This window comes from Quercus suber, unplaced genomic scaffold (genome assembly GCF_002906115.3).
Source record: "Quercus suber isolate HL8 unplaced genomic scaffold, Cork oak 2.0 scaffold_1180, whole genome shotgun sequence".
In the NCBI taxonomy this organism is placed as follows: Eukaryota; Viridiplantae; Streptophyta; class Magnoliopsida; order Fagales; family Fagaceae; genus Quercus; species Quercus suber.
The window spans coordinates 29,777-55,129 of record NW_027070579.1 but is presented as its reverse complement, the minus strand read 5'-3'; the positions used below and the strand labels follow the sequence as shown (position 1 = coordinate 55,129).

The 25,353-nt window shown below is 34.4% G+C and overlaps 1 protein-coding gene and 1 long non-coding RNA gene across 10 annotated transcripts; both read right to left on the bottom strand.

The window, feature by feature from the left end:
- Positions 1–7,860: 7,860 nt before the first annotated feature.
- On the bottom strand, positions 7,861–12,977 carry LOC112007122 (pyrophosphate-energized membrane proton pump 2-like). Of its 9 annotated transcripts, none has more exons than XR_010627407.1 (6): positions 12,723–12,976; positions 11,883–12,060; positions 10,654–10,857; positions 9,785–9,838; positions 9,289–9,436; positions 7,861–8,452 (listed from the first exon to the last, which is right to left on the bottom strand). XR_010627407.1 is itself a non-coding variant. In XM_065769490.1 (5 exons), the coding sequence occupies exons 2-5, from the start codon at positions 11,979–11,981 to the stop codon at positions 8,435–8,437; spliced, it is 375 nt and encodes a 124-aa protein (XP_065625562.1). In that variant the 5' UTR covers positions 11,982–12,057; positions 12,723–12,973; the 3' UTR covers positions 7,861–8,434. The 9 variants fall into 9 exon arrangements, 3 of the variants coding, with proteins under 3 accessions (XP_065625562.1, XP_065625563.1, XP_065625564.1); XR_010627406.1 differs by having other exon boundaries at positions 11,883–12,057; positions 12,723–12,974; XR_010627408.1 differs by having other exon boundaries at positions 9,289–9,425; positions 11,883–12,057; positions 12,723–12,974.
- Positions 12,978–16,005: 3,028 nt separating this feature from the next.
- LOC112034286 (uncharacterized) lies at positions 16,006–18,987 on the bottom strand. Its single transcript, XR_002885343.2, has 3 exons — positions 18,652–18,987; positions 17,468–17,529; positions 16,006–16,224 (listed from the first exon to the last, which is right to left on the bottom strand). It is a non-coding gene; the product is annotated as an uncharacterized LOC112034286 (long non-coding RNA).
- Between the last annotated feature and the right edge of the window lie 6,366 nt (positions 18,988–25,353).

Here is a 25,353-nt window from a genome sequence, read left to right as displayed (position 1 = left end):
AAATTATACTAATATTTCAGTATCAGAGCTTATAAATTATACTAATATTTCCTTTATTTTGATGGTATTCTATTGAGATTTTCTCAGATTTTTTTTCTTTCTTTCTAATCATATGATGTGCAAATATTCTATTGACCAATAATATCACGGCATTTCGTCAATCAATTTGAAATTTTCTTTCTTACATCATTTCATTAATATTATTAATAATTTAATCTTTCATGACAAGTGTAAAACTGCTACTTTGTCATGAAAGATTCAGTGGTGAAAGCAGTCAAGCCATTGTCACACCACCAACATTGCCTCAACTTGCTCTCCTCCTTGAACTCCTTTGCTTCGAGTCTTCGACCTTAAGCCTAAAAACTAAATATAACCATCAAATCATTACATAATCTATTTGGTTCTTCTTTGGCTTCAACTATTTGTCTCCTTCTTTTGGGTATGTGTGCGTGGAGTGTGCGTTTGGTATCTCTTTATCAATCCTAAATTTTGTTGCCCACCAAATCAAATTCACGATGGACATAAATATATTAAATAATGATGACTTTAATAATATAATAGATAATTAATGGCGTAAACATTGATGGCTAGACTCATTAGATAGATTAAGTTTATTATTTTTGAAATTCCAAATATTGATAATTGTTTTTAATTTTTTCGAATATTGAAAGTTTTTTCCCATTCAGTGGCACCATATATGAATTTTTAATTTTTTTTTCTTTCAATATGATGTATAAGAGGTACATATTCACCACGTGGCATTATAATCAGGTGTACTTCATGATATTTATTTTCCATTAGTATTTAGATGAGTAGTGTGATTGGATTTAAAAAAGTTGATCTCAAAAAAATCAATTCAAATCAAATTTTGAAGAAGTGAAAGAAAAAAAATAAAGGAATCTTAATTAAAGACGGTCAAACCAAGATTAGATTAATGCATTTGAGCATCAAATCACATATTCACTTTTTTTCTCTATTTTCTCTCCCAGTTTCAGTAATCACATGTGTAGGGTTCTGTTTCTCTACGTAAACCCAAAGACAATTAATTTGTAGAGTGTAGGTCAAAGAACTAGAATTAGCAAGGGATTAATAACAATGGATCATAACCCTCTCAACTGTGCATTGATCAGTTTGTATACATTGATAGTTTGAAACGCTCCCCTCTTTTTCTTCTCCCTCCCTCTATTATATAGTCACTCTTACCTCATCTCCATCGTCCACGTGCTCCCCATCCATGAACTTGTTCAAGTACCTGTCACGTCAGACAGCTTCTTTTCATCTCTGTGTGAGTGGCGGTAGGTTAGGATGCACTGTTCAGAGGTCTTCTCCACATAAATGCGGCCAGAAAAGCTGTTGCATTACATTGAATACGGTGGCAGCAGCCTTTCCTCAGATATTTCCCATCTTATCGTTTCTGAATATGCTTTGAGCTTATCTTGATCAGGTAGAGTCCTCGGACAGTCAACCAGGCTTTTCCCCTACTCAATTAGTCTCCGATATCATATCAGAGCAAAACATCCTCCTCGGACAAGAGATGTCCTCCTCGGACTAGAGATATCCTCCTCGGACAGAGATGATCCTTCACCAAGAGGATTCCACTCCACTCTGGGCCTTTTCTTCTCCGCATCCCTCTTTTCGGATGTGAAACAGCTCTTTCGTGGGCATTCGGCCCATTAACTTGGGCCTGACCCCTTTTCCCCCACAACATGGATTTTGAGCTGCATAAAATCGATTATTCATAAATTATCGTTTTGATTAATGTTTTTTGCTTCATTAATGCATACCAAATCACAACGTGCATGATGCACTAGCATAAGGACAGATTTTTTTTTTTTTTTTTTTGAGAAACAAGTTCAAGAAAGTTGAAGGATGACAAAAAGTAGTTGTTCTAAATTACAATATTAATTTATAAGGCTTTTATAAGATATTGTTGGTAACTTAAAAGTTACCATGGCTTTTGAGTGGAGTTATGGTGTGCCTTTGTGTTAAAACTTCTTTCCCTCTCCCTTGTGTGTGTGTGTTTATTTCTCAAAAAAAAAAAAAAAAAAAAAAAAAAAAAAAAAGATATTGTTGGTAATGTTTTTTTTTTTTTTTTTTTGAGAAACATATTTTTAGTAATGGTTTTTTTTTTTTTAGAAACATATTGTTAGTAATGTAGATTGTAAGTAAATGCGTATTTATTTCCTATTTGCATTTGTTTTGTTAATTTCTAGAGGTAGTCGCAAATTTACAATTATCCATAAATAAGCTCTTTATTATTGTCATTATTTTATATCTTTGAATAAGTGTTCAAATTGCTATTTTAGGGAATTTTGGAATATTATTGGGTTTTTTTTTTTTTTTTTTTGAGAATGAAAAACGCATTAATGCTTGATTAATTACAATATGCTGCTAACCACCACAGCTCGAACCCTTTTCCCCCTAAACTCTCAAGCACTTTGTGCATGAAGAGGTGTCAATTCAACTATAAAGCCTTTGGCTTGGAATATTATAGTTGAAAGAAGATTTTACTCAAAAAATCATATATTTATGTCCACAAAAATATGGAAGTAAAAATTTATAGTTTATAGCTCAAAATAAAATATATAGTTTAAAACTAGAGGAACATGTATGAATTCCCAGTCTTGAAATATGAATATTTCCACTTACCCGTACATAGAAATTATCCATAATTTTTCCAGAAAATTTAAGAAAAAAAAAATTATAATTATTATACTGTTGTGCTTCTCGGAAAAAAGAGGAACTTTGGTTTTTGAAACTTCATATTGGTTGTTAAAACATGTTCATTGTCCAATCTCTAATTTTATCTGAAAAAATTAAACAGGGCAATTATCTCTTGAAATGTAACATCTTGAAAACGGCGCCTGCACTGGCGGTTTACTCTCTTGGTGTTCTTTAACTTCTACCACAAGAAACAGGTAATGTCTTCTAAAGCAAACCACTATGTCTCACATGCTTCCCAACACATCTTACAAAGGCTTCTTCCTATGCATTGGCAGATCCCCAACTTGAACAATAAGTAAAAGAACAATAACACTGATGCAGAGCAAAATATAAACAAAATCAATCATTCCTTATCTTCTGCAATTTAGTGCCTAAGCAGTCATTTCTAATTTGTTAAATTTTTATGTAATAAATCTGATGGAGAATCTTAGAAAGGATTCATCTTTATTTTTCTCAAAAATACATGAAAGAGCTAGCACAATGCGCTTCAAGTAGCTTATTTGGCATGAGCAGAAAACATTGATGTGGATAACTTCCATACAACAGAAGGTAAAAAAAGCATGTATTAGTCTATTACTTCTGGTACAGTAAACAAATGCAAAACTAGTTTTCCACTATCCTTTATATGTTTAGAAGTTAAAAGTGAATAGCAAGAGTACCATAAAGAGAGTGCTATCTTTAATTTATGTATGTGTGAGTGCATAAATGCAGATATAGACCACATGTGGGGACATAAGGACCCGGTTTGGATAGCACTACTTTTCACTCAAAGTAAAGTTGCGTTTTCATTTTTTTTTTTTTTTTTTTAAGCAGCCAGACTTATTGACTTTTAGGAGACAAAAAAATACTGTGCGTGCACTGTTTATGCACTGTTCATGCAATATTTAATATTAAAAGTGGGTCTCACGATACTATTCACACATTTAAAAATTATTTTGCTACAGTGTTTTCAGCAACAATTAGTTTTTAGCAACTTTCAGCAACAATAAGTGCTATCCAAACGGACCCAAGAATAAACATTGTAATATGTTTCCCTTGGCTTTTTCTAAAAAATAGATTATCAAAAAAAAAAAAAAATCTTCTTACAAATAAAGGGGAAAAAAAAGTTCTTGTTATAGGAACAAATGACAAATCTAAATTCAGACAAAAAAATTAGCAACCCTGAGAGAAATTGTCTAGTACAACCCCATCAAGTAGTTGAACTGTGTATATCAAAGAAAAGGAAAGGTGGACTCTAAAGTCCATCAGTTCATATGATGTTTGTAAGGCTAATCATTCGCAACTCATGGGAAAGAGAAAAAAAATCGAGAAAACTCGGGAAAGAGGAATTACTTATGTAGCAATGGACCAAGATCATTAATAGTTTCACTAGATTGGAGACACATAAATGCTCAATGAAACATACTACATCCCATGGTCCTGGACAAACTCCCCTGTAGATCAAAGTCAAAACAGATGAAACCATGAAAATCCATAACTATGAACATGCATGCATGATGAAGTTACATCATCCACAATTGCAGTGGGTGAAACATGAGGATCCAAAACATATCTGAGGCGACAAAAGTTTATGTTCATACATCTTAGCCACATTTAAAACAACCATTAAAGGTTTTCTTGACTTGAAGAAGTTCGACAGGACCAATACCCCCAAAGTATCCTTTTGTCTCCTCCTCAGGGTCCACGATAATTGTCCAATTATGAATCAACTGATTGCTTGTGGAATTAAATGGCCTTCAGTTCAAATATTCATTTAAATCCCACTTTTAAGAGACAAAAAAAAAATTTCTACTCTTTGACAATAAAATAGTCACATTTGTTCACTTAATGTGATTCTCAGCAAGAAGTCTATAAAGTATTTTTTTTCAGCCAATACTGCCTCACAGTAATGCGACACCATGTTCTTTTAGATTCAAGCACAAAATGACATCTGCTAGACCACAGAATTATCAATAAATAAAATCCTTAAATTTTTTGGCCGACCATAGGGTGGCTGTCAGGTAAGAATACTTTCATGCTTATTAAGTTTCGTGTTTTATACCTGTCTTGTTACTAGCATTGGCTGCTTCACTTCTGCTACAATCTATCCACTAAGTTGTAAAGTTGAAAGAAGTTCAGTAGATATTAAGATTGGTTTCAATTCCATTCTATTTGCATTTTCCCCTTGTGTTTATTCTTGATTGGCACAATTGATTACTGATGTAATGCTGCAAGCTCTGGTGCAACCATCTTCATCCTGAGCTAATTATTTGTGAAATCTGAAAATAGAAATTAATTATGTATTGAATGAATAGCTGCCCCTTGATTATATATAGTTCCTCTTGCATGATGCGCCAAAGACAGTCTTAATTGGAGCTGCAAAGGCAGTTCCAATAATACCTCCGATGCCATTTGCAGCTTTACTGATGACACCCGCCATTGCGAAAGAAGTCCACAGTCATCTCCCATTCAAAAGCCCATATTAATTGATGCCACCTCCACATGACCGTAGCAAAGAGGGCTGGGAATGGGCCTTGGGCTGAACTTGAGCCTGTTTAACCTGAGTCTAATTTAATTTCCGACTCTCTGGTACTTTTATTTATATATTTTCTTTTATAAAGACTACAAATAAATAAAATTGTGTTTTTTTATTTTACTTTTTATATTTCGGGTTGGAAAAGGACTTTTTAAATTGGCAATTAAAAATTAATGTTTCCTTCTAGTTTTCTATTGCAAACAGACTTAATAGGAAGATTAATTAATGTGATATGTGTTGTTTAACATATTTCCTTGTATATTGTTAAGAAAATTTGGTGAAGGTCATGGGTAAATGGGCCTTGTTTAAAACAAAAAGGTAAGGGGAATATAATCACAATGTGGCATAGATTTATTGGACTGCAAATTGAGGGCCGGGTTACAAACAAAGGCCAAGAGTCGTCTAATTCAATTAATTGACATATTTTTATGTTTCCAAAAGAGACATTTAAGGATCAAATCCTTAACCCTCAACTATTAAATTATCATCCAAAAAAATAAAAAGTTTTTATAAGCAAAGGAATGATACTAGTGGATGGTGAGGAAAAAAAGGGGGGCATGGTATTACTTTTTGTCTCAAATTGGACCGCTTCAAAGAATTGATTATCCTTTGAAAGACCATAAAAGTTCAGGATAGCATCCCGTTATAACGAATACAACATCATATTAGAACAATTAATCCATTAAAGTATCTTTACAAGTTGAGGTAGGCAGGTGTGTCAGACATATTACGATTTAAGAACAACATTCTAATGCCTTTCATCAATTATGATTTGTCAATCACATTTAAAAAAAAAAAAAAAAAACCTTCTAATGCCTTTCATCAATTGCAATTTGTTAATCTCAAAAAAAAAATGTGGGAGAGAGAAAAATTAGACGAGAGAGACCTCACAGTAGACCCATTATCTTAAAATATCTCTAAAGGTGAAGTTGAATGACTTATAAAGAAACTTATCAAAAAAAAAAAAAAAAAAAAAAAAAAAAAAGAGAATGACTTATAAAGACAATAGAAAGCTCACTCTAGGATAGTTTTTGGAACAAATAGACTTAAGTGTATGGAGGTGTTTGAATTTTATCCCCCTAAATTCTGAAATTTTATGGTGTAAAATTCAAACACTATTAAATTTTAGGGGTGTAATTTGTAATTTACCTTATTTAGTACTCTTGAAACTTCCCATCACTCGTGAATAGTAGACCCTACCATAAATTTAATTACTATCAGATAAGATAATGGAGCATGCATTTATAGTATTCTACAAGAATAATAAGTCCTACCATATTTTTTAAGTACTACTCCTTCCGTTTCAATTTGTTTGTCCTATTTGAAAAGTCAAATTTTTTAAGGGAACATCATTTATTGTCTTGTCTCCCTTATAAAAATGTATAAGTTTACAAAATTACTATTACATAAACTTATCATCTTTTTTTTTTTTTTTTAAAGAATTATTCTTAATGAGGCAACTAAAAAGGTCCACAATTAGATTGATTTTTTAAAATATTTGTTAGTTTTCTTTTCAAATAGTTTTGAAAATAAAGTATGGGTATAATAGAAACATTAGTAAATTAATGACTTTTATTTTTAGAAACATGACAATATTTTGGGACATTTCAAAATGAATTAAATGACAAACAAATTGAAACAGAGGGAGTTTTAGGTTAGAAAATGAAGCTCACATTTATTATACTCCTAGAACACTTATCATCACCAACAACAAAAGCTTTGGTCATAAAGAGTCAAAATGTTGGGGTGGCTATAAATCCTGAAGTTATTGATTAGAGTTGACATGTGTGTAAACAAACTAAAATTTTTGCATCTTTTACCGATGCATTGTCCAACCCAAGAGTATATGAGGGAGAAAAAGGTTTTTTTTTTTTTCTTTTAAAAGGAAAAAACTAAAATGAGCCAATATTAAATTGACTAACTAAACTAAAATTCGGTAATGGGACACCTTGGAGGCCAAGATCTAGATGGACCGTCATCCTCTTTTACAATCAAAGTAGCAAGCTCCATCGATTTTGGAGGTTGGATTAAACATCATTACAAGGAATAGTGGAAAAAGGTTTGTGGAGATGATTTTACCAAGTCACAAAACTCCTTGCTAAAACAACATTCCTACTTGTCAAAAGCCACCTGTTTTGAATAAATCCCAGAAAGGAAAGAAGGAACAGTCCATTTAGAATGCGGCACATAATCAACTAGAGAATCTCATTGTTTGTCAGCAATCTGTTGAAAATTTAAGGGTTAAATGACAAAAGATCATTGATACTAGACTAGAGTATCACCAAAAGGCTAAAGCTGTTAGTGACATTGGAAGAGGTTTCACCACAACTTAAGCAAGTGATCCATATCTGAAATTTTGGGGTAAATGTCTGCTTTGTGACAATATACATATTGGGAATGGCTCTAAGGATAAAGAGTTTGACTTGTATCATTATTTATCGGAGTCTTAACAGATGGAATTGCTTTTGTAGCCTTCAAAGCAAAGGAATGTGGCTTTCTCGTGGAAGTGGCACATATATTTTGATAATGGGAAAACAATCAATAATTAAAAGAAAAGGTTTTATAAAGGAAGCACTAGAAAATGACAAAATTTTCCAAGGTATATACGGATGCTCAAGGCCTTTTTCAAAAGATAAGCACGCAGACTCAGATTCTTTATATATTCAAAATAATATACTGTGGTTCTTTTCAAAAGTATTGTGTCAAGAAGCTCAAGTAGGCCCCATCTACATAGGACAATCTCACACAAAAATCTTACGAATTAGCAATGCTAGAGCAAACCACAAGATTTCAGAGGACATACTTGACATAATTAGTATCAACTATCAACATACAGGAAAAAACAAAGGGATACAATAACAGAAAACATCAAATTAACAGCTACTCTACTTGGACAGTGCTGCTAGTTGCTTTATTCAGCCATTTTCTCTTCTAACATGGTTGTTCCAATCTAAGAGTTGGTGGCTCTTCTTCACTATTTCCTCGTGACATCTTTAGGAACTCATATATGCTTAGGTCATGTTGCTTCCATATGGTTCTACCTATTTATTGATAAAATTTGTGGTACATCCCTTCTTTCTATCCCTGATCAAGGACATCCGCATGGTCCAAGTCTTCAAGAAACTCGACTTATTGGTTGAAGACTGTAGTTTGGCCCATATCATGTCACTTATCATGACCTTGCTTTGTTTCTCACTATTTCTCAATTGCACACTGCACACACAAAATGAGCAAACAAGTCCATATAATATTAATGGCTAGTTGCCAATCATAAAACCAATATGCTCCTGCCCCAGTTGAATGAACTCATCTATCATCTAATGAAATTTTGAATACAAACTTGCTTACAAGTTCGTTGATCATGTTTCAAGATCAATAGGTGCAACAAGCTATGTGTAAAGCAGGCTAGATATTTAAAGGTTGAATGAATGGACATTTGTTCAATTGGCCATTGTGGACATGTATAATGTAGCAAGAAGCATAATCTCACACAAAGGGTATATACATGTGCAAACCCACAAACACATACATATAGCTCACTGAGACAGCTAGACATGAGTGAGGAAGATAAAAAATTTCCAACCAAGAAGAAACTTAAATGGAATGGAACATAAGCATGTCTCCCATTAATAGGCTCAACTGTGAATCCATATACCCTGCCACTAAACCATGAATAACCCTGTGTGCAAGGAAGGTTGAATACACTTTGCAGATGCATTGCTCAAAACAAGCAAACAAAGGCTTATCCTTTGCCCATCAATTTGTAGGACAAGGGACAGAGGAAGGAACTGTAAATTTTCCTCCTATATCGATTTTAGACTTCTCCAAATACATCAATATCTCTTTAGACATAAATGACAGCATGGCACAATAACATTCAAGAAAATGACCAAAAAAAAAGTAAGTTTAAAATGCATGGAAACTACAAACAACATTAATTTTTATCACTACGTTCCAGGAACTTTTTATCATTAATTTTTAAAATGCAAATATAAGGACTCATTTGTCAATTGAACAAACAAAACACAAGGGAAAATTATATCAAGTACCATGACTAGTAGTGTTAATCTGTGACCACCTAGATGGGGTTTTCTCTTTGAGATTGATCTTGATCTTTCTTCATCATCCATTGCAAGTTTTTTCTGTTAATTGGCTAGGCTTATGCTATTTGTAAAATCCAGAGGACCTGTCTTTGATCTGAATCATAAGTGCCAAACAAATTAAGATTATCTTGAGATGAGCTAGATGTGACCTAGTTGACAATCATTTGAAGCATAGAGAGTACTGGAGTTCCAATTAATGTGACAATTGTCAATGATTTTAGGAAGTCCAGCCAAAAAAAATTTGGAGGTAGTCCTCCAAATTTCCTACAGAGGAGTAATCTTTCACATAAATTTCAAATCCACAAATTATCATTGTGTAGAAACTTATAAACATCACATAGCCCAGTCCACTTTAAATTAGGGATCTCAAAAATCTCAAATTTTAACTCCATGTGACCATAACATAGAAAACCAAAAATAATGCTAAATCAAATTGCACTACCTTACAAACCACTGAAGTTCTTCTTGAGCTCCTGCTACTCTGAATGAATAAACTCTTGAGATGCACAAACAAATAATTATCAAAGAAATAAATTGGAGCTGTTCGCAAGGTGAAGACAACTACATAGGCTAAATCTTAAAACTTATTAATGGCAATGAAAACATATTTACTATAGGATGTGAACCTGTATGGTTACAGGAGACTAAAGTTGTCATATTTGTTATAAGAAGTGGGTGAGGGGGACTCGAACCTTGGTTCTCCTCATAAAGGAGACTACTCAATGCCATTAAGCTACAGTGCTACACAACTCTTGGCATACTTAATAACACTATGAGGAGTCTTTGTCAGCAAACACTCTAGCATGTGGAGAGCTGAGGACACCACCTGCACTTTTCTATGCCCCACGCACTTATTTGGACCTTACTAAACGACCTTGAAGTATGAAACCACAAGGATATTATGCGCTTTTTATGAAAAGCTTTATAAACTTTTTTCTCCTATGTACATTCTTCTCCATTGAAAGGAAAGTTAAATACAGATAAACGAACTACAGTTAATATAAAATTTGAGATATATATATATATATATGTATATTTTTTTTTTCAGAAAGGTACACATTTAGCCATGTTNAAAAAAAAAAATCAAAACAGAAACAAATTACAAGTCTGCATGATACATCATAGTCTCCATGCATATAGACTATACATAGCTGTAGAAAATCGATTCCTGGAAAAGTCCTATTGAAATTATAGTAACAAAAACTAAACAACAAATTTATGATCTACTACCAAAAATAATTACTGTGAAAACATACAGACAAAAAGACAAATAACATCATAAGCAAAAGAAACTGAAAATAGATGATGTACCTGAACCATCTCAGGAGGCCCCTCATCCTTTGCGAGCACCCACTTAGTAAGATATATTGAGAAAAGGAAGCTCATAATACATATGGAGAAGACAAAAACAATGATTGGAGAAGTTTTTGCTCCAACGTAAAAGATTGCTCCAAGTCCCAAAAGTAGAAATACTAAAAGAACACGGACATTTATTCCCATGAGAATCCGAAATATCTGCAAAAAGAACTTAATACTATCAACACAAGGGAAAACCAAACCAAAAACTAATATATGACAAAACAAGACAATAGAAAAATGCCATAAAATGAAATGGAAAAAATAATAATAAATCCTACACATCAGAAGTAATTACAAAATAATTACAATGTAGAGATAAGAACGGTACTTCATTGTCATAAAAAGAAAAAAATTATGCATTTTCCCCAGTCAAAATTGTCATTACATTTAGGAAAAATAGTTATTTTATAACTAGTTACAATATTTTATCTAACTCTAACACCAAGAGCCATGTAGCTCAGTGGCAATGTCTGCTCTCTTTTGCAAGAAGAGCCTGGGTTAAAATCCCACCTCCCCCATTGTTTTAACTACTCCCTCCACCTCAAATTATTAGTTCTTCATTCCATTTTGGGATGTCTCAAAATGTAGTCCTCTTTAAAAAGTCAATATATATAATATTGATATTCCTAACTTATCATTTACTTCATTCAAAAAGTTTTTCAAAATTGATCCCTTTTATTTGAATGACTCCATTACATGATGTTCCCTTGAAAAGTTGGATTTTCTAAACAAGACCAACAATATGGGATGAAGGGAGTATCTAATTAACAAAATAAATAAAAACATATTTGTCTAACTCTGACAAAGCACAGTTGCACTGTTAGTTCAAAGCTATGAAAGGTTGCACCATGTTGTTCTGTCTGCGAAAAGCTATAAATTTAAAAATGGGGAGAGAGAGAGAGAGAGACAAAGGCCATTAGCAATGCAATACTGTTTAACACAATACAGCTCCGTCATACCAATCACAAATCATAAGCACCATGAAAGAAGAAAAGTCCTAAACGTAGTCCACTAAGAATCAAAAGCATACATGAATCTTACACCCCAAGAAAAACACATACGCTTTGCTACAAGTGATCATATATTAATCTGACAATGAGACCAATTCACACAAAAAAAAGAACAAATGAAGATACAGGTTCAATCCCATAACAGGTTTTTTTGTATTGAATTGTATTTACCAAGGGGGTGTGAACTTTACTACGCATGCTGGGAAAAACCCTCGGCCTGTCAGCATATGGCCCAAGATTACCACCTTCAACGTCGTTATCCATGAACATTGTAAGAGTGTTTGAATTTACCCTCCGAAACTGGGGCAAGTCGCCCCCCGAGCTTGGCCGCTGAATTTTGAATGACCTGCTAAGACCAACAATTCCATAATAAACAATCCAGAAAATCGTGAACTTCATAAATTAAATTGACATTTAAGCTAAACTATGATTCCAAAATCCTACTTCTGAATTTTTGAAACAATGCAATGTATGTGCTAAAAAGAGTCCAAATTTCAAACTAGATTAAATGTCAATTCAATTACAAAAATTCAAATATACGTTCAATAAACGCAGAATCAGAAAATAAAAACAATGATAAAAGAATCAAACTAGATTAAATGTCAATGTAATCCAGAAATTAACACTTTTTACACAACTGAAATTCACACTAATTTCATAACAAAAATTCGAAAAGCTCAATTTGGTTTCCAAGAAAATGAAACAACCTAAAAGACCTTAAAAAAAAATCATTTTTTTTATTTACTCATTTTCCAAACAACCAAACAGAGCAATATACATTCTTCATTGAAATGACAAATGATCATTTCCCACCTAAAACCTCAATTTTTTTTTATATAATTTTTTTTTCTCGGAAACCAAATAGGAATCACCAAAACCCAAAGAGATCCGAAATTGAAAAACGAAAAACCCTAGGTAACATCATGAAATTCCAAGATCTAAAATTGGAGAGAGAGAGAGGAATCTAAGAAGCAAAAACGACAACGTATTGAGTAGAGAGAGCGAGAGTACCTTTGGCACGGTGGGTCAATGGGAGCAGTACTGAGAGAAAAGAGTACGATTTGCGAAAATGAAATGGAAAAACACGGAACTGAGATCTAAAAATAAGAAAAAACAGTCGCGTAGAGTTAATATAAATAATAGTAGTAAATAAGAGTTATAGAGCTAGAGTTAGACTCAATGACTCTGTATTTGTATCTATTTCTCTATGTGATAAAGATTTGTTTTTTCGAGTCATCTCGACCTTACTCCACCAATGGAAGAACAGTTTATATGTTATTGGATATCAGTCAATCTGACAAATTCCTATGCAAATAGGAAAATGGTTTTTTTTTTTTTTTTTTTTTTTGTTGGTTCAAACGTTAGGCATATTCCATTTTATTTCTTTACCTATTGTTGTTTGCGGGTAGAAATGGTGTTCCATGTATTGGGAAAGATGCCATGTCACTTGTCCAATTATATTTTGCCATCTAATCTACCACTTCACAAAACTGTTTTTTTTTTCTTTTTTCTTTTTTCTTTTTTCTGTTTTTGCTAGAGTTCTACAAAAGTAATTATGTCATCTCTCTTTTGTTGTTTATCTTTATTATATGATTTTGTAATTTAGGTAGAGAAAAATTCTTATATGATTGAGTCGGTTGTAACTCAAAATGTATTGAATTTATCTTCTTCTCAATAAAGTTACAATCTTCTTATCCAAAAAAAAAAAAAAAAAAAAAAACTTCTTATGATTTTTTATTTTCAAAAAACTTTGTTGTTATTAATATTAATATTTGTACTTTTTATTTTTTTTAAAAAAATATTTGAACCTAAAAATTCTTGTGTTTTGTGGGTTTTTTTATTCAAATCTAACTTATATAGAAAACTAATGGGTGTCTAAACTTAATAATAAAGTCAAATGATATGGAGATGACATGATATGCTATTATATTATTTGCATAAGCACAAAAAGAGAGTTTTTTTTTTTTTTTCAAATTTGAAAAAAAAATTTTAATTTTAATTACCGTTATCAATAATACCTCACTCTTTGGATTTAGCTTTTGTCTTATTATATTTCTTCTTCTATTTTTCTTTTTTAGAGATATTGTCCAATTATATTTCAAGCCAACAACGGTTTATCATCTTAAAAGTTTATTTGACTTTTGTGCTTTTTTATTTTTTGTTAGTACGGATCTGTACACACAAAATGTTGTAGAACAATTTCAAATTGAAGTGAAAAAAATTTGAGAAATTAAATTAGAAGAAAAATAAATGAGATTAAGAATTGAAATACCCAGAAAAAAAAAAATTCTTCTTAAAAATATTATAAGAACTTTTTTCATTTAAATCTGACTTGACAATTTTTAAATGTCAAATTAATTTATTATTATTATTATTTTAATAGCCATTTAAGCATCTAATGTGTCAACGGTATAGCCTATTAGCAACGTAAGCATTTTTCATATGGAGTTAACGGTAGAGACCAAATTGACTGTAAATTAAAAATAAGAGGAATTAAATTGATTGATACTAAAATGTAAGAACCAAATTAAATATAACTCTAAAATGTAAGGACTAAAATAATATTTTCGACTTAAAGTATAGTCCTAACTTTTACCATCCAACTGTATTTATATACTCTGTTATTCTATGCTTCCGTTGATTATTGGTGATAGAGTAGTTCTGACATAACATTGCTTTGAGGTTGGAAATATTTTATTTATTCAGCACATTTTTTGTTTTTTTTTTTAAGGTGAAACTTGTCGAAGGTTGTGTTGGCAATAATCCAATAAACAATGGATAGTATAGTACTCTTCTCTGAGATGCAATTTTTTTAACGTGACATGGATGGTACCTCTTGCCTCTTACCCGCTTAAATTAGGCAATTTTATGGGCAGAGTTTCTTTGGAACCATTGTTGATCTAATAAGCATGATGGGTCAGTCTGTAATCTTTTTTTTTTTTTTTTTGATAGGAAATACTGTCATACTAATATTAAAACTAAAGAGGAACAATGACATCCTGGGCAAGAGCTTGTTCTAAGAAACAAAGAACCTCTTCAACCCAAACAGAAAAATTAGCAATACCTAAAGCATGTCTTGCTAGTAGATGGGCTGGCCTATTGCCCTTACACCCTACATAAGAGAAGTCCACAAAGCAAAAAGTGTGTGAGGTAGCCAAAGAACAATACACAAGAGCAGTAACCAATGACGAAGGAGCAGACAAATCCATCAAAGCATTTTATCAAAGTTTGTGAATCACTTTCTAGAGTAAACTCCTGGATGGATAGGTCCTTTGTGAATTGAAGACCAAATTGCAACGCTTTTGCCTCAACTTCGATGGTCCCCAGGGGGGCCATGATCTGCTTACTACAAGCCCCAATCAGGCGTACCTTCTGCATCCCGAACCAGCACCCCAACACCCACTACCCTTTGATCCTTAAAAACAGCGCCGTCCACGTTTATTTTGTAACGATTAGGAGGCGAGGGGGACCAGGTCACCACTGTAGAGGGCGTTAAGCCCCCGGGTTGCATTGAACAGGCCTGGTACTCCTTTAGATAATCCAACGATCGCTGCAATAGCACCTGGCTTGGTTTTTTCATTCCTCCAATTTTGCATTCATTCCTATTTGTCCACAGGGCCTAAGTAATCATAAAAACCTTCTCAACCTAATTTTGTTCCCACTGCTCCTCCGTCATTACAAACCATAATACATCCATAAAAGAGTTGAAATGTAAACTGTTAATGTTCCAAAACAACTTTGAACTACCCCAAACTTCACAGGCTCTAGAGAAACCCCAAAATAAATGGCTTGATGACTCGGCATCCCTCTGACATTCTTCACAGCAACAATCACTTAGGACTTTGCAACGAACCAAGTTTACCTTCGTAGGCAAAATGTCTCTACAAGCCCTCCAAGTAAAATGGCAGACTTTATGAGGGACATTACACCTCCAAAGAAGCTTCCAAAATCTCCTCAGGCAAGAACCATCAGACAAATCCCCTGTAGCATCTCTCGGGCCCATCTCCCTAGCTATCTTGTTAGCACTCCTAACACTGAAGAGGCCATTCATAGTCGGAGCCCATACTTGCTTATCTGCAAGAAGACTGGTGTCATGCCCCAAACCCGATATCCGGATTTATGACCATGACCGGCATACTAATCAAGCTTAAACCTGATATTAACAAGAACCAACTTAACTTTTACAAAACTATCAGAAAAGCTTTTACAAAAGCTTCCCTCTTTATTTTTATTCTTGTTTCTTTACTTAAATGATATAACTTTTCACTTGACATTCAGAGCATCTACACTGTACTCAAAGAATAACATAATCCACCAATTACTCAAAGTCTAAATTCCACATAATACATCTCTTAATGCTTTAAGGTATACACTTTCATTAGATCCTAAAATACACAATGCTACAAATCTAAACATCATATTGCTAATTCAACGATCTATACATATAAAACTAAAACCAGCTCCTTCCAAAACTCGACTAAGGCTCCCTTTGCTCCAAAATAAAACCTGCTAACTGAAAGAGTGGAAGGGGTGAGCTACACAGCTCAGTAAAGGTAAGATATATGAAAATTTAATAAGGATGCATGTAAATCAATTTATTTCATTTTATCAACGTTCGAATAGGAGAACATCATTTCATGCATAGTATTTTATACTATTTATAATAATAGCTTATACGCTTTTCATAGGAAAATAGTTGTTCTCCCTTTCCTTATCAGAATAATTTTATCGAAACCCTTCGGATTGAATTTCTTTCATTTCTTACAAAGTCACCATATATATTTTCATTACAAAATAATCATTTAACTTAATTTGGATAATCGGTAACTTTGTCTTAAACTGGAAGCATCTTAAATAATAATAAAACTTTCCTTCATAAACTTCTTCTTATAAAATATTATAACTTTCATAATCATAAAACTTAATGTTTCATAAAGAAAAACAGATATCAGATAACTTCTTAACATAACTTGTACTTTCATAATAAACTTTATCTTTATAGCATAACAGAACTTCAGAACTTTTATCTTTAATGAACAGCTTTCTTTTCATTCGAAACTTCTTCTTTTCATGAGAGCTTTTATTTTTCACAATGCATTTAAATAAAATAATTCCCTCATGATTAATAACATAACATAGTTGTTCATAACATATTGGTTAGTCCATATCTGATAAGTCTATACAGAGAAGGCCTCGTCACATTTGGGTGCCCCGTGTGCATGATACAGTCCTCTTTGGGAGACTTGCTGGCACATCCCCTCAAGGTTTTGTTCCTTCCCGCTGTCCGTACACATTGGGGAGAAGACCTTATTCAGATTATAGTTATAGACAACCCCATTTCCTCTACTTTAAATGGCCTAGAGTTACGGGCAGCCCCATTTCCTTTACTTTAAATGACCAAACAAATAACATTTTTCTATGGAAAGCTAGTAATTAACCTCTACTGACCGAGTTCAAATCACCAGAGGACATAACCCGAAAACATTTCCATACTTATATATTATACTGAAATTTCTTATTTTGCATAAAATTCCATAATAATAGCATTTCCATTCTTTTCTTTAAACATCATGTTCGTGGAATTAGTAATAGTATCATTATGCTTAAATCATATACATAGGGTTTCGAAAGCTCACGAACATATCTTTGTCTGATAATGCTTACATGTCATATCTCTAATCAAAAACATTTTAATGCATAATATACTTTAAAATAACCTTATGACTTACCAAATGCCTATATAACTTATCCCTTACCTGAAAGTAGAGGAACCAAGAGCCTACAGTCGAAGGAGCTTAGACCTGACGGCTGGTAACACCTAAACCAAAATCAAAGCTTATTACTATCCATTACTCCTTATCATATCTTACACATTCATCTCAAAGCCTATCTCTCATAATCAATGAAATCCTAATCACACCCCAAAGAGGTTCCCACAAACACATAATACATTCATCATACAACATGATGTACTAAATCATAGAGAACCAACATTCTCACATTAATCTCATATCTTTAAAAAAGCCAACTTCATTTCAAAAGATGATTTGAGATTAGGGAAATAATGCATGCATAACATAGAATCCTTTAAGCATGGTCATGTAACTATATACATTCATATGGTAACATACAACACGTCGGACAAAACAGATTCATAAATACAGCCGTCACATGGTTTAGAACCCTTCATTTGAGTACTAAACCTCAAAACAAGTTACAAAAAATTAATCTAAGATCGAGACATACCAAGAGATAAGCATATTAAATTATAGCTCAAAACATTCACCCTAGCTATAGAATTAAATCCTCAAAGTTAGGCATAGCATATGTTATTCACTGCTCATTTCAGCAGAATATGCTCCATTTGTAAAATACAAACGGGCTGCCTACACACATCCAATTGTCATGAAGTTTTACATAACTACTCCCCTGAATGTCCAGTATAAACCATAAAAATTTCGGAGTCAAAGAATAAACTCATGATTTACTAAAAATCACACAAGACAGCATACTCAAATCTGTCCTGACAGAATTTCTTGCAACTTAAAAATTAAACCATTATTTTTATGTTCATCCAAATTCCGTGAGACCACTTCCATAACAACCATATATGTCTTAGCTTTTATAGAAAATAACCCTAGCATCCAAATTCACAGAATATGATTTAATACATATTTTTCTTGTTGTAAACATCAAATCTGTCACAGCGACAGCTTCAGTACATATTCTTACAAAATCATCAACAAATAGCAATAGACCTTAATTTCATTTGGGTATTTTTATACCTATAATAAACATACTAAAATATGTTATTCAACATTCAATTAATCACAAAATCATCAAACTTTTAAATCACTAAAACAGAATCATAATTCAGCCTATAAAATCAGGATGGAGGTTAAAGAAGTAGAAATAAACAAATGAAGTTTTGATTACTTACCCCCAACAATTTGAAGCTGAATTTTAGTGTTAACTCTTTAGAGAGGGATATATTGTTTTGGTGAGAGAGGGAAGGCTGCCGTTTAAGAGCAAAGGTAGAAGAGAGAAAGAAGAACAAAGAAAGAGGAAAAAGAAGTAGAGAAAGAGGCTGGACTTCCAGTCTGATGCAGCCAGGAAAATAAGATAAGGAGAAGACTTTTGGGGCAGCAAAATCAGATAAGGAGAGTGAACAATTGGGGTGGGATACGTGGGATGCTAGGGAAGAAAAATCACACCCCCTTTTTCCCTACTTTTCAACTTTCTTGCATTCACACTCACTTTTCTACAAAAATAATTTCTTGCATTCACACTCACACTTTTCTACAAATAATATCACTTTGCATATATATATATATATATATATATGTATATATATATACATATCCTTACCTTTAAAAAGTTATATCCATCACATTAAAAGAGCATATATGTGTCTATAATATCACAATAGCAAGACTTTATGCACTTAGAGTAATTAAAATAATCATAAGTATATAAACCCTTGGACTCAAGAGAGCTTCTAGCTCTTTCCTTAAGAGAAAAGAGAGTAAAGTGAGGTGCAAATTTCTGATTTGCATGGACCCGTGAGAAATGAGAGGAAGAGAGCTTCTTGGAAATTCTAGTTGCATTGAAAGTCAAAGAATGAGCTAGGTGGAACTTGCTCATTGCATGGCCAAGTCTTGGTCTTTGGAGTTTGTCATCATGCATGAAACTTTAGCATTATATGTGTTCAATTTTCATTGGATGCGGGGTGAAAATTCCACTACAACATCTCATGCATAATACATAGTTAAAACACCAACAACTATATATATATATATATATATTTATAATACAATTAGCCATTCAATTATTTATCCTCCTTATAATTCTTATTCAATGGCATTATAAAATAATAATATTATTAAATACTCTTCTATTAATTATAAAACGAAAGTGGCTTAAAATATTAATTAACCACTTAAACATAGGTTAACTATAAAATTAGGTCGGGGTGTTACAACTGGCACTTAAAGCAATACCACAAGTAACGTCAGCTTCATGAGGGAGGAAAACTTGTCGAACCAACTCACATTTCCATAAATCGTTCTCCCGATCTATAAGTGTCTCAACCCGAGCATCCTGAGGGATGATGGAAATTGGGGAAGCTACTTTATATGTAGAAGGGGAGGGTAACCATTTGTCCATCCAGACCCGAGTGTTGCGTCCATTGCCCACTTGACATCTGCTTCCTTCCCTCACCACTGCTTGGGCTGCCATAAGACTCCTCCATGCATAGGACAGACTATTCCCCAAGCTAGCTGTATTGAAGTCACTAGTTGGAAAATATTTTGCCTTCAAAACCCGAAACAACAAAGAATCAACCCCAGTCTGTAACCTCCACCCCTGTTTGGCCAACATAGCCAAATTAAACTCCTTTAATTGCTTAAACCCCATGCCCCCCCAAGCCTTAGGAGTGCATAATTTTTCCCAACTCATCCATGCCATTTTTCACTCATCTTTACGTTGTCCACACCAAAAGTTCCGGATTAAGCTCGTCATCTCCTCACATAGGGAATCAAGGATTTTAAAGCAAATCATTGTATAAGTTGGTATTACTTGGGCTACAGCTTTAATTAAAATCTCCTTCCCCGCCTTAGATAAAAGCTTCTCCTTCCACCCTACTAGTTTCTTCGCCAATTTTTCTTTGACTTCTTTAAAAGTATTTTTCTAATCTCTTTTGCTGTATTGCAACTAAAGAAAAAAGAAGTTTTGGCCCAATTAAGTTGCTGACCCGATGCTTGCTCATAAACTTTGAGAACCTTCTACAAAGAATCACAATCTCTCAAAGTGGCCTTACAGAAGATTAGGACGTCGTTTGCGAAAAACAAATGAGACAAACATGGACCCCCTCTACACACCAAAATGCCCTTCATATGACCCTTAGCCACGGCTTTTTTGATTAAGGCGAAAAGGCCTTCATCACAAATCAGGAATAAATAGGGAGAAAGAGGATCACCTTGGCGTAGTCCCCAGGAGGGAATAATCAGCCTACTAGGTTTACCATTAATCCGGATAGCATAAGTGATTGCAAAAATACATTGCATCATTAAACCTCGACATCTTGAGTGGAAACCCAGCTTCTCCATAATTTTATCCAGACAAACTCACTCCACTCTGTCATAGGCTTTGCTCATATCCAATTTAAGTGTCATCTCCCCAATAGCCCCTGGCTTTCTCATATTAATATGGTGCATAGTCTCAAAAGCCACCAAAACATTATCAGTGATTAGTCTACCATTTACAAAGGCACTTTGAGTATCACTAATGATAGAAGGGAGCATTTTTTAAAGCCTATTAGCAAGAGTTTTAGAGGCAAGTTTATAAATGACGTTACACAAACTAATAGGCCTATTCTCAGTTACTCTCTTAGGAGACTTAGTTTTAGGAACCAAAACAATGTGGGTTTCATTAAATTTAGGCGGAGTAATGCCATAATTTAGGAAATCCAAAACTGTTTTGGTAACTAAGCTTCCCACAATAGGCCAAAATTTTTGGAAAAAGATGGGAGGCATACCGTCAGGGCCAGGAGCTTTCAATGGATACATCTGTTTAAGCACTTTATGCACCTCACTTGCATGAAATTCCTTAATCAAGCTTGAGTTTATAATCTGTGTCACTTTAGGATGAACGGCCTCCAAAATTTCTGTGAAGTCTGAAAGGCACGAAGAGGTAAATAGCTCGAAGTAATAATCAAAGAAAGCCTTTTCAATGTCACCATGTTCAACTTGCCACACTTCATTTGAATCAAAAACCCTTTCTATCAAATTTTTCTAAAACCGAGCAGAGGCTTTTGCATGGAAGAACCGTGTGTTGTAATCTCCATCCCCAAACCAATTCAATCTCGACATTTGTTTCCACATGGCGTCCTCCCAGTCTAACCAACAGTTCAGTTCAACCCTTGTCTCTCTCATTTCCTTAATTACCTCCAGAAAGGTCGGTTGAACGTCCAAGTACTCCAGGCTTTTTTGAAGCTGTGTAATCTTATTTCCCACAAATTTTACCCAGTCCACATCTGAAAGTTCAATATGGGTATGAAACACCCTTGAACGTTTAGACCCCAAATTATAAAATTACTAATTCAAGCTTTATATCAAACAATTAATGTGCGGAACATGATAACAAGCTTATAACAGAATTGATAAACAATCTAAGCCAAATATAAACACATCCATAGCAGTAAATATAAGGCAAAGATAAAGGGAAGGAAGATGCAAACACACGGACAACACACGATGTGTTATCGAAGAGGAAACCGAAATCCTCGGCGTAAAACCTCTCTGCCACCCTCTAAGCAGTCAAATAATCCACTAAAGAATGTAGTTGGGATACATGAATAGCAGAAGACCCTCCAAGCCTAATCTACCCAAGTACCTAAGCCCTCCAAGCTTCTTGCTCCAACGAAAGTTACGCCGAACCTATTTCTTCTTTAACTTACCGGATTCCGCTACTTGACCATAGTATTAACCAATGTATATTGGTTCCTTCCCAAACTGCTTCCCTAAGTACCAAATGGACTTTCTCACAGACGTGGGTGTGGTGAGATAAGGGTTTGGTAAATAACCTCTCAAGGGTATGACAATGGGGAGGAAGAGAGTAGAGGAATTTGTAGAGTCTCTTTAGATGAAGATTGGGGATGAGGCAATCTTGTTTTTCTCTAGGGTTTTCTCTCACAAAATTCTCTCTGGAAGCTCTCTCAATATGATGGGTGTATATATAGTAGGGTGAGAAGGGAATGCAAAACGTCAGTTTTTGCCAAACAGGGCAAGTTGGCGACTTGGTCTCGCGGCTTGTCCAAGTCGCGAGTTCAAGTCGCGACGTAACGGCCTGACCAGACTGGAACTTTTGTCCTGTAGCGTGACAGCTGGTGCGACCTTTCAGCTTCCCAGTGTGCCTCTCATGTGCCAGCTTTTGGCGGCTTGCTAGTCACGATCCACCCGCGAGCTCTAGCCACAAACCTCTGTTTTTCTTGCACACTCTTGAGCTTTTCTTCACAACTTCTCACACACTACCCTTACAATTTTCCCACCTAAATACAGGGTTACTAAGTGCTAAATTACAAGCAAATTGGTTACGGAATAAAGCCAATTAAATTGTTGATTAAATTCAACCTTACAACATCTAATTTTGTTTCCAATAAAAACACTATCATGGGATCTTCTAACCTAATAACCTTCTTCAAGGCATTAACTATTTGAGAATTCCCAAGCCCTCGACAGTTGTAGCTTAACAGACTCATTGGACCCGGCGGGATTGCTTCGCAACCTCCGCCGATCCCAAATGTGTAGCTAACAGTACACTAAGTCTCTTTGTTTCCTCATCCACTTTCTGCTTTTTTTCATACTCAACCCCCTACTGTAATGATTTCTCACTTTCCATGGTTTTTCTCTTTGGGCCAATGCCTTCCAATTTATCCAAGGTCATCAACTCACCATTGGGCCTATTTGGAAGCCTAGTCCAAGAGCCCCTTTTTTTGAACTATGCCCGAATCCATCTCCCCAAGCTGTCCCGACTCACTAAGCCCCTACTTTGTGGACTTTCCTTTCCCTGCTATTGTTGTTTTCTTCTTGTTCGAGGCTTCAGTCCATCCCACTGAGAAGCCCACCCCTTTCTCATAAACTTGTGACCTATCAGAAGCCAAACTAGTTACCTGCTTTTCTTTTTCCTTGATTCCCTACATAGAATCATGCGATCAGCCCGCCCTCACTACGTTAGAAGATCGACCTTATATCTCGTGGATAATCTCAGCTACCAAGGGATTTGAAGTAGGGGCATTATCCTCCAGTTCTTTATCTAACTCCCCAATAACTGCCACGAAGTCTGCTGGTTGTTGGGTGTTTTTTGAAAGTCCCACTATCATGTCTTGATCATCGTTTGTAGGAGTAACCTCAGTACTTTCCATAGGCGGCGCCCCTATCGCTGGTTCCATTACCATACGGGATCACTCCTCTCCCCATCAGTAATCAACGGGCCCGATAGGTTTAGAGGATAATTTGTTTGTCTGTCTAAAGCATTCCCCGGTGACTGAGAATGTTGTCTCCTCCCTTGCCAATCATCAAAACCCTTAACCTCCAGGACATGGCGCTTAAACATACTAAAGACCGAAGCTTTAATCCATTGACCATACTGTTGTCGTTCCAATGGGAGGGTACCCTTGCTTTTCAACCATATCTCATAATCTTTATCATCATGCGATAGCAACCCACACCAAAAGAAGAGATTTGGTAACCTTTCGTACTGGAATGATACCCAACCTTCCATATTGTCATCGAAAGCTACTTTCCTACCTCTGCATAATGGCCTAGAGATGTCTACTGCTACTCTAACTCTCATGAAAGTACCTCCCTTGATTTTCGAGAAATCTTGAGGAATAGAAACATGTCCAATAGACTTTCCAATCTTAATAGCTGTCTCCAGAGTCATGTACTTAAACGGAATATCATGAATCTGGATCCAAAAGTTACACTGACGAAACTCAATCTCTTTAACCGATGAGCTCCCGTCAAACCTTTAAATGACTACCTAATGTTTATCATATGACTATAGCTCCCCCAGTAATACTCTTTCCCCATCCGTCTCTAGGTCAAAAGTGAATAACAAAATATTGTTCCCTACGTTTGTTATATGGAAACTCTCCTTAGTGTGCCAGAGAAGGCGAAAAGTTCGGCCTACTGCCTCCATGTTCAAAGCCCTTCTTGTAAAAAATTTTGCAACGAGCACACAATCTACAGCACGTTTTGACTTGGACAGCACAACCTTTTTACCTTCCCACGCAGAGAGTGAGAGGTTGTCACATCTGTAAGTAAGGTCCTCCATATCAAATCCTAACCACTGTTTCCCCACCCCATGAAAGAAAAAAACCCTAGCCCTACTAGTAACAAAATTACTATAGGAAAAACCCACTTCTTTCTCAAGGAGAAAGGAAACGGCAATACTACAGCCCAGAGGTTTACGAGCGGAAAAACCCTAGTGCTCTAGACCGAGAACTATGAGTCAAAACAAAATGTAATAAAAGATCATTCTAAAAAAAATAAAAAATAAAATTCTTGGTCAGTCTATAATCTAACTTCTATTTTTTTAGATAAACTCTGTTATCTAACTTGACTCTCCTCATTGGTTTCCCTCAAATATATAGATTTGTGTTGCTTTGCGGCAGACTCCTTTGGACACCTGGGTCAGTTTTGTGATCAATCTCAATCATATCATATGTATATTTTGAATACTCCTAGAAACAAATATGGACAAATTATGAATTTTATATACATTACATAGCATATGTATCCCATTACAAGTGGTGATATGAACCACATGTTCTTCCTCCAAAGGTTATTCGTTGTTGTCTCCTTCACTAGATGACAAATATTTTAAAAGACAAGATATTAAAGAAAGAACTTTTATTTTAAGTGAATTTTTTTAAGAATTGAAGGGGTTAATTAAGATATTTGGATTGAACTCTCTAAGTTCTCAATCGAGTCATTAAAAACTATCAAAATATTGCTCACTCTCATTTTGTGTGTGTTTTTTTTTTTTATAATATATATATATATATATATAATTCTTAAAAAGTTACACTTGAAATAACTCTTAAAAATTTATATATTTTTTATACCATAGATTTATAAAA

Bases quoted from the DNA above. Each gene is read 5' to 3' on its own strand.
- LOC112007122 (XM_065769490.1), bottom strand. From the start codon at position 11,981: ATGTTCATGGATAACGACGTTGAAGGTGGTAATCTTGGGCCATATGCT. The intron at 10,858-11,882 runs GTAAATACAATT...TTCTTTTTGCAG, and splicing joins GTAAAGTTCACACCCCCTTG to ATATTTCGGATTCTCATGGG. The intron at 9,839-10,653 runs GTACATCATCTA...GTGCATCTCAAG, and splicing joins GGCCTCCTGAGATGGTTCAG to AGTTTATTCATTCAGAGTAG.